This window comes from Chenopodium album, chromosome 20, assembly GCF_948465745.1.
Source record: "Chenopodium album chromosome 20, dcCheAlbu1.1, whole genome shotgun sequence".
NCBI classification, from domain to species: domain Eukaryota; kingdom Viridiplantae; phylum Streptophyta; class Magnoliopsida; order Caryophyllales; family Amaranthaceae; genus Chenopodium; species Chenopodium album.
In genome coordinates this window covers 16,657,189-16,666,047 of record NC_137853.1, presented here as the reverse complement: position 1 = coordinate 16,666,047, position 8,859 = coordinate 16,657,189, and the positions used below count along the sequence as shown (strand labels likewise).

Here is an 8,859-nt window from a genome sequence, read left to right as displayed (position 1 = left end):
GTTCAGCTGAGTTCAGTCAATGAGAACAGGCCCTAAATGAATGTTGGTTCTTTTTGTTTTTCATCAATTATTGTGATCGGTCTTTATATTATAAATGATTGCTGACATATCTATGCATTTATTTTAATTCTTTTCTTTTTTATTCACAGCAGCAATAAATGTCCTTTTATCCCTTTTGTACTTCCCAATCACGTATTTTAGGAAATAATTTAGTTTCTTAATTTCCGTGAAAAATGAGAAATAAGAAGTCTGTTGATATGTGATAGAGGGAGTACTTTTGTTACATATGGGGCATGGCCAAAAACTAGTTTCAATTGAAAAAAAAAAAAAAAAAAAAAAAGCGAAAAGCGGTCTCCTGCTTTGAAAAACATAACGGTCACCGGCTTAAATAAACTCGGCGGAAAATTAACTCAAAATTCCAGTCACTCACTCACTCAAACCCACATCCATCCAACGGTCACCTGTTTTCTTCTCTCAATTCAGGCATTCTTCTTTTCTCTTCAAATTTCTTTCTCTCATTTTTGTTTGCTCCACTTTTCTTCTAATGGCGAGCAATTTGAAGCCATTAACCCCTGCAAAATCGGCAAAATCGAGCACCGAAGTATCCAAAGTACGAGTACTTGTTCGTGTACGCCCATTTCTCTCTCATGAAATTGCATCAAACAACAAAGATTCAGTTCCATGTGTCTCAACTCTGACCGAAAATGGCGGGTTGGATTCTAATCATGAAGTTTCCATTCATCTCAAAGATCAAGAAACCAGGTTAGGGTTTTTAATTCACTGGGATTTTTACAAGTTTTTTAATTTCTGAGAATTTTTTCAAGTTATAATTGTGGAAATTATGTGTTCAGTCGACAAGAATTGTACAAATTGGATGGATTTTTTGGGGAAGAAGATGATAATGTTGTTAGGATTTTTGAAAAAGAAGTGAAGCCGTTAATTCCTGGGATTTTTCATGGGTGCAATGCTACTGTCTTTGCTTATGGTGCTACTGGTAGTGGAAAGACTTATACTATGCAGGTACTCAATTTTTATACTTTTTAATTTCAGGAGATATTTTGGTTGTTAGAATAAATATACCATTGTTAAATTAGTCGCCTAAGACGTAGCCTGTGTTGAATTCGTTGATTGCTAGATTATTTCATGCACCTCGGAGTACTTGTAACACTTGATGGCTACGTGCCACATCGCGCTTGTACACGAGAGGGACTTTGTGTACTTCATGTATGGATGTATTGTGTGGAGCGCTGTTCTAGGGTACTCCTGGGTGCAGGTGTAAACTTTATTTGTTGATGTTCATCAAGGAGGATAACGAAGAAATATGTCATTGCTAGAGCTTAATGATGTTTAGGCCAAAGCGAATAGGACCAGGGATTTGAGGGATATTTGTATAACTTGCCATGAATAATTACTTCTATTCAAAACTTTTTCCTGTATGTTTTCTTATGATCATAGTACACGGAGTAGTGTTAACTTAGAAAGAGAACTGTTATGTTTATGTTATGTTTTTGGGAAATTGAAAAGATGACATAGTGAAGATTAAACAATCTCATTTTCTGTGAAAATTTATCATATTATATTTTCCAGTTTCTTTATTCTCAATCAACTAGTAAATGATACGAATGCTTTATGAACTTTTTTATAATGTATACAAGATGAAGTGAAATAGTTTTCCTAGCTTTCCAATGTCCCAAATACGCACAAAAATTTTAAAGATTAGTAGTAGGCTCAAGCATTCCTATGTCCTTTTATTGGAATTACATTTGTCGGAATTTGGTGCAGGGTACTGATGTGAAACCAGGGCTGATGCCGCTAGCCATGTCAACAGTTTTATCCATGTGCCAAGATACAGGAAACTTTGTCGAAATATCATATTATGAAGTGTATCTAGATAGGTGCTATGATCTATTGGAGCTCAAAGAAAACGAGATCTCAGTGTTAGATGATAAAGAGGGGCAAATTCACCTAAGAGGACTGTCTCGAGTCTTGGTGACTTCAATGTCCGAGTTCCATGATGTGTTTGCTCGTGGCATCCAAAGACGTAAAGTTGCTCATACTGGCCTCAATGATGTTTCGAGTAGGAGCCATGGAGTGCTTGTAATCACAGTTTCTAAACCTTCTGATCAAGTACTGGAGACCAGCATTATTGGGAAGCTGAACCTTATAGATTTAGCAGGTCAAAGAACTATAATGAAATATATAATCTGTGTTTGATTAATTTTCCTCTATATTTAAATATGTGATTTTTCTATCAGGTAATGAAGACAACAGAAGGTCTGGCAATGATGGAACCAGGTTGCAAGAGAGTGCTAAGATCAATCAGTCACTGTTTGCTTTATCCAATGTCATATATGCTTTGAATAACAATAAACCCCGGGTTCCATATAGAGAGACCAAGTTGACTCGCATACTGCAGGATTCTCTTGGGGGGACAAGTCGTGCGCTGATGGTAGCTTGTCTGGTATGGAACTGAATAACAAAATGATGTTTAGAGTCTGTGAATAGAGTTTTTGTTTTAGTTTTAATTGTAGAAAATGATTTTTGTGTGCAAGGCTGCAATCTTCTGGACTCGGTCAAATCTAACCGTTGGTGGGATTTATTATGGGTTTGTTACATATGTAGTCGTTAATTGATTTAATGATAGCATATTTTGATAGCTCTTTTTAATTTGTGGCAGAATCCAGGTGCTTATCAAGAGGCAGTCCATACTGTTAGCCTAGCAGCTCGCTCTCGACATGTCTCCAATGTAGTTTCCAAAGCACAAAAACAAGAAACCCCAAAGGTAAAGATTGATATGGAAGCAAAGTTGCAATCATGGCTTGAATCTAAAGGAAAGGCAAAGAGTTCTCAAAGAAAGATAGCATTTGGTTCTCCCTTTTACCTTAAGTCCCCTGGTAGCATTAGTTCTATGAAGAAACAAGCAGTACCACATAGTTCTTCAAAGGCAAAAACTGCAAATCAAGGAGTCACTGTGAAAGACAGGTGAAGTTGATCCGCCTTATCTAACTGAGGGATTAATCACTATGTCTCAATATCTTGCTAATTTGCACGTTTTATTGTTCAGGTTCTTGTCTGTGCCTCAAAGGAAATTGTTTGCCCCTGAAGCTGCATCTGAATCTTGCAAAGTTGATGTGAGTATTCCATAAGAAAATTTATTACTTTCCAATTTAATTCATATGTTTTCATTCTCTTTCCTGCATATGCAAAATGCAGTAAGATTGGAATCAATTTTTTCAGCTAAATGCTCATTTACTTCATTCACACATCTGCACTATTATTGCAGTATGTTTCTGTTCAAGAATTAGAGGGTTTGAAAGACTTAAACCTGAATGAAGCAGAAGTTCTGACAGTGGTTGAAGATAGGCAGTTCAATGACAAATCAACGCCACAAAAATTTGATGACTCTCACTGTGTATTTTATGAGGTCTGCTTGGTTTATCACAAATCAATGCAAGTGTTGGGTTTTAAACTACGTATTACATATTATAATTCTCTATAGCTTTCAAGTAATTACAATTTATCTGACAGCTGAAGGACCCTGTTGCTGAGGATAGTATACATCAATCAATGATGAATTCAACCAGTTTTGAATCAACAACCTGTTTGCCTGGTATTATTCTTGTGTATGATAATTGTCGACTTCAATATAAATCTTTCTTTTGCTTTTCAATATCATTTTTCCGCTCAGAAGGATGAACTTTAGTACATTACTATCTGTCTACAGATGAGCTTCTAGAGGATGATGAAAGGGCAAATATTAGAGCTGGAAACTTGAGTCAATCTCCGCCTAACAGGCCCAAAATTATGGCATGTCAGAGTCCACTGAGGAAAGCTCTATCCCCGGTTGATTCCAATATAACTAGACTGCCAGTCGAGGAAGTTTCATCAAGAGACAAAGTGCTCTCACTACTATTTGAGTCGAATGCTCCAAAAACTCCTTTTGTTGTGACTCGTGAAAAGTTTCAAGATTTTGGCACTCCACTAGATAAATTTAATGCACGTAGCTCTAATATGAAGGTACTAGAGCTATGTCAGTTCTACATACTCTGCAGAAGTATCATTAACTTTGCTAAACCCAGATTTCGATTTCATGTTTTTCAGAGCTATTTCGCCCAGGAGTACATTGATTTCCTCAATACTGCAACAAGGTACTACATCCAGAATCTTATCTTGAATTTAAAATTTTTGCCAGTTTTATTGTCGTGTAGATGTTTGACCATTTTTTTTCAATTATCTGGTAGGGAGGAACTTGTGGAACTGAAGGTACGTGTACATTTAAGATTCTTTATTAACAATATGCTCTCGTGGTTTTCTGAACAAAGCGGATATGTTTTCGGTTAATTTCTATTAATTCAGGGCATTGGAGTGAAGAGGGCAGAGTACATCATCGAGCTAAGAGAATCCAGTCCATTGAAATCGGTATTGTTACCATTTGTTACGGCTGAATGATCTTCAAATTTGATATCGTTGTTTTCTTCATTGCTTCGAGAATTTTAACAAATTCAGTATTATTACCATTTGTTACAGCTGAATGATCTGGAGAAAATTGGTCTTTCGTCAAAGCAGGTTAATGCATTGCCATTTTTTTGTTTCTCTTGATTAATATGTAAAGCACTCTTTCATGGCTCACGAATATAATACGGATCACTATTTATTTTTTGTACATCCATATACAGGTCCAACACATGTTTAGCAAAGCTGCCAAGGACATATTTGCATGAAATGACATGGGAAGTGTTGAAGCTGTAAAATATCTTGTATATCAGGCTTACAGAGGTGAATGTTTGTATAATTGTATCTTGTACATCATCCATGACGCTGAGGAATGTTGCTCTTGATCATTTATATTTCTTGTTTTTATAATCTGTGTGAAATTCTGTGAGAAAATTGGTTGTATATATGATTATATTCCGTGAATAGCTCGAGTTTAAAGCATTTTTAAATGGGTGTAACCTCTTAAACTTTGGTGGTGTTGTTGCATCAACTACTCCAAAAGCTGTCGATTGAGACATTTAAAGAGACTTTTCTGGTCACTTATTTTTCAAAATTGTTGGTGCCATGTCTGTTGAATTGATTGCGATAAGAAAAGTGTTCGATTGAATGGTTACAATGATGACTCAACTGTAAGTTGAATGATAAAGATACGGAGTATATTTAACCTTGATCTAGAATGAGATTATTTGAATATTATTCCCAATCCGAATTAGCTACAGCCTGGGAAAGAAAAATTAAATTTCTGGAATTCGAAACTGATGTGCAAGCGCATAAATGTATGCTGGACAATACCACATTGCAGCTTATACTGATCATGAGCTTGGGCGGTCATAATGAATGTTGCTGAGTTGCTGCAGAGAGAATAGGCAGCGACTAGTCTTCACGCAAAGAGAGCTGCAAACTTCATTGCTCACGGCCTCGCAAACTATGGAAGGGACCAATATGAAAAGAAGGTTTATCACTTCATGCCACCACAAAATAATAAAAAATCTATAGTTTTATATTATTTATAACGATTAGACATTTTTCCACTCTACTTTATATCAAATCATTGCAGATAATATAAAACGGGTGTATTACGATTTAGTTGATTATTCATTGAAAGTGTCTACCTTGCACTCTATCGCCTTTACTTTTACATATGGAGTATCAATGTAGACCTTTCCTTATTCGTCTTATCCCACTTGACACATACAAAATTCCCCAACACATAACAATAAGGCTACATTTCAGACTTTTCAAAAAGGGAGAATACAATAATATGGACATTCGATCAAGACTTTTTTAAACGGGTGATTACATTATAAACATTCAAAAATCACACATGAGTGTCCCAACTATTTCATCATAAAAAAACGAATGTCCCAACTAAATACAAGACGATTGTGCCACTTGGGGAGTGTAATTGTGCGAGAGGAGAAACACAATTAAGTGAGGGCGATGAATGATGTTTTTAAGACTCAATCCTTATCTTATTCTACTCGATATCCTCTACAATGCCGCGATAAGCTAAAGTATGTACCTGTAAAATTTAGTTACTGTATGTACCTAGACATCCAAGAAGCTTGATGGTCCTCTTTATTATAATCGTCAAAGCCATTGTGAAAAAATTTTAAAATGAAAAAATGTTAGTATTCCTTTTGTCTATTACGGTATAATTTTTCCTGATAGTTTAGCCGTTGATTAATTTTTAAGACCGTCCGTAATTATAAAATCTGCCAGTAAAAACTCGTTTTATTTATTTATTTATTTATTTTTATTTTTAATATTGGTTATAGATTAATTTAATGGAAATTTTGTGTAGAACTACCCTAAAGATAATGTCATTTGTGAGCAATTATCCATTTTTTATTTATTTGTTTAGAACTACCAGAAAATCTTGCGTGGACCTGGTCCACAATAATGTTGAAAGAGATTGATCGTCGATCTTTCATTGATTAGCTTGGAGTATAAATATACAAACTATCGAGATAAACTCGGCAACCGTTAGCAGTATTCTAGGCTAGGATTATGCTCCGAGATATACACTTGCTAAACTGATTATATACAATAATACAAAGTCAAAGAATATATTTGGAATATATTCTAACACTCCCCCGCAGTCGTAGCGGGAGCATCACGGATGCTAAGACTGGCACGAAAGTCATCAAACAAAACCCGTGGAAGGCCCTTCGTAAAAATATCTGCAATTTGATAACGGGAAGGAACATGTAGTACTCGTACCTCGCCCTTGGCGACTTTTTCACGTACAAAATGAATGTCCATCTCAATGTGTTTCGTACGTTGATGTTGTACTGGATTTCCGGAGAGGTAGATGGCACTCACATTGTCACAATAAACAATAGTTGCTTTTTGAATGGGAAAATAAAGCTCAAGCAACAAATTTCTGATCCAACAAGAATCAGACACAACATTAGCAACCCCACGATATTCGGCCTCTGCACTAGACTTAGATAATGTAGGTTGCCGTTTAGAAGACCAGGAAATCAAATTGTCGCCAAAAAACACACAATAACCTGAAGTAGATCGCCTGGTGTCGGGGCATCCCCCCCAATCCGCATCAGTATAAGCAACAAGTTTATCAATAGGAGACTTATACAAATGCAAACCATAAGATAAAGTGCCCTGTAAATAGCGTATAATACGCTTCAGAGCTCCCATATGCGCATTGCGCGGATCATGCATGTGAAGACACACCTGTTGAACTGCATATGAAATGTCAGGTCTGGTAAAAGTCAGATACTGAAGAGCACCTGCAAGACTCCTGTACTTAGTGGGATCCTCATATGGGTCATCATGAAAAGCACTAAGTTTAGATTTCGTGTCAACAGGGGTGGGACAAGGGCTACAGTTAGACATGCCTGCCTTGTCAATGATAGAAGAAGCATACTGTTTTTGAGACAAAAACATACCATTAGCATCACGAGTCACAGCAATGCCCAAAAAGAAACTCAAAGGACCTAAATCCTTCATTGCAAATTCGGAGCACAATAGATCCATAATACGTGTCCGCAGACGGTCAGAGGATGCTGTAAGAATGATATCATCAACATATAACAGAATATAAGCAGTATCAGATCCCTGCCTAAAAATAAACAGAGAAGTATCAGATTTACTGTTAGCAAATCCAATAGATGTGACAAAATCTGCAAACCGCTGATACCAAGCCCGAGGAGCCTGTTTGAGACCATAGAGAGAACCCCGTAATAAACAAACATGATCAGGGCGACTTTTGTCACGAAAACCCATGGGCTGATGCATATAAACTGTTTCATTGAGCTTACCATGCAGAAAAGCATTCTTGACATCCAACTGATGGATCGGCCAAGAGTGAGAAAGAGCAATGCTTAGAACAGTACGAATAGTGGCCGGTTTGACAACCGGACTAAAAGTCTCATCACAATCAATACCCTGCTGCTGAGTCTTTCCATCAGCCACAAGACGAGCCTTATACCGCTCAAAAGAACCATCAGAATTTCGTTTATGACGAAAAATCCACATAGAGCGAATCACATTCACATTAGGAGGCCGAGGAACCAAATCCCAAGTATGATTATCAATTAGAGCATTATATTCATCTAACATTGCATTTTTCCAATTAAGGTCACGAATAGCACTAACCGGGTCCTTTGGTATAGGAGAGATAGAGGTAGTGGTCATTGTGTTGAGGTTGGAAAAATATTTGGGGTTAGGTTTGACAATGCCGTCTTTAGCTCTTGTGGTCATTTGATGGGTAGTGGCGGTAGGTGGGGGAGGAGCGGCTAAGCTGCTGGTGGTGGCAGACACTGTGGCGCTGGCAGGGGGGGAGGAGAGGTGGGCCGTACTTCGTGAGGAAGTATTGGCCGGGCTGTCGAACAAAGGTTGGTGCAGGGTTGGTGTGTGTTGGGCTGCGGTTTGTTGGGAGCCCATCTGCGACCTTATGACAGTAGGTGGAGAAGGTGGGCTGAAGGGGAGATTCGGCCCAGAAGGTGAAGGAGGGGTTTGCTGCCCATTTGGTGTGGGCTGGGCTGGAGAAGGAGGATGTTGTGGTTGAGTGGTGCGCAAATGGGGAGGATGATTTAATGGATTAAATTCCAAAAAATCATAATCATCATAATTCGGTTTGTGATATTTTGAGAACGGAAATTCGTTTTCGATAAATCTCACATGCCTACAAATAATGATTTTACCATTTGATAAATTATAGCACTTCGAACCACGGTGATTTGGCGCGGGGCCAAGATAGACACAAGGAGTGGACCGTTCTTGCAATTTGTTTATGGAAGTGGAGGGGAAAAGAGGAAAACATAAGCAACCAAAGACTCGTAAAGCCGAATAAATCGGGTCACGCTGGTATAAAATTTGTGTAGGAGATTTATAACCTAA

At 37.6% G+C, this 8,859-nt stretch overlaps 1 protein-coding gene across 1 annotated transcript; it reads left to right on the top strand.

Annotated features, from left to right (window-relative positions):
• The first annotated feature begins 338 nt into the window (after positions 1-338).
• LOC145598179 (kinesin-like protein KIN-10B) lies at positions 339-5,044 on the top strand. Its single transcript, XM_081654496.1, has 14 exons — positions 339-762; positions 852-1,020; positions 1,783-2,176; positions 2,256-2,461; positions 2,678-2,982; positions 3,065-3,131; positions 3,284-3,424; positions 3,529-3,610; positions 3,725-4,017; positions 4,102-4,148; positions 4,242-4,263; positions 4,357-4,419; positions 4,528-4,566; positions 4,677-5,044. Exons 1-14 carry the CDS (start codon positions 545-547, stop codon positions 4,719-4,721), a joined length of 2,091 nt encoding a protein of 696 aa, XP_081510622.1. The 5' UTR covers positions 339-544; the 3' UTR covers positions 4,722-5,044.
• Positions 5,045-8,859: the final 3,815 nt, after the last annotated feature.

What these genes read in the sequence shown, in the direction of transcription:
- LOC145598179 (XM_081654496.1), top strand. Translation starts at nt 545, where the DNA reads ATGGCGAGCAATTTGAAGCCATTAACCCCTGCAAAATCGGCAAAATCG. An exon ending in GGAGTCACTGTGAAAGACAG is followed by an intron (nt 2,983 to 3,064) that starts GTGAAGTTGATC and finishes TTTATTGTTCAG; the next exon opens with GTTCTTGTCTGTGCCTCAAA. An exon ending in ATCAACAACCTGTTTGCCTG is followed by an intron (nt 3,611 to 3,724) that starts GTATTATTCTTG and finishes ATCTGTCTACAG; the next exon opens with ATGAGCTTCTAGAGGATGAT.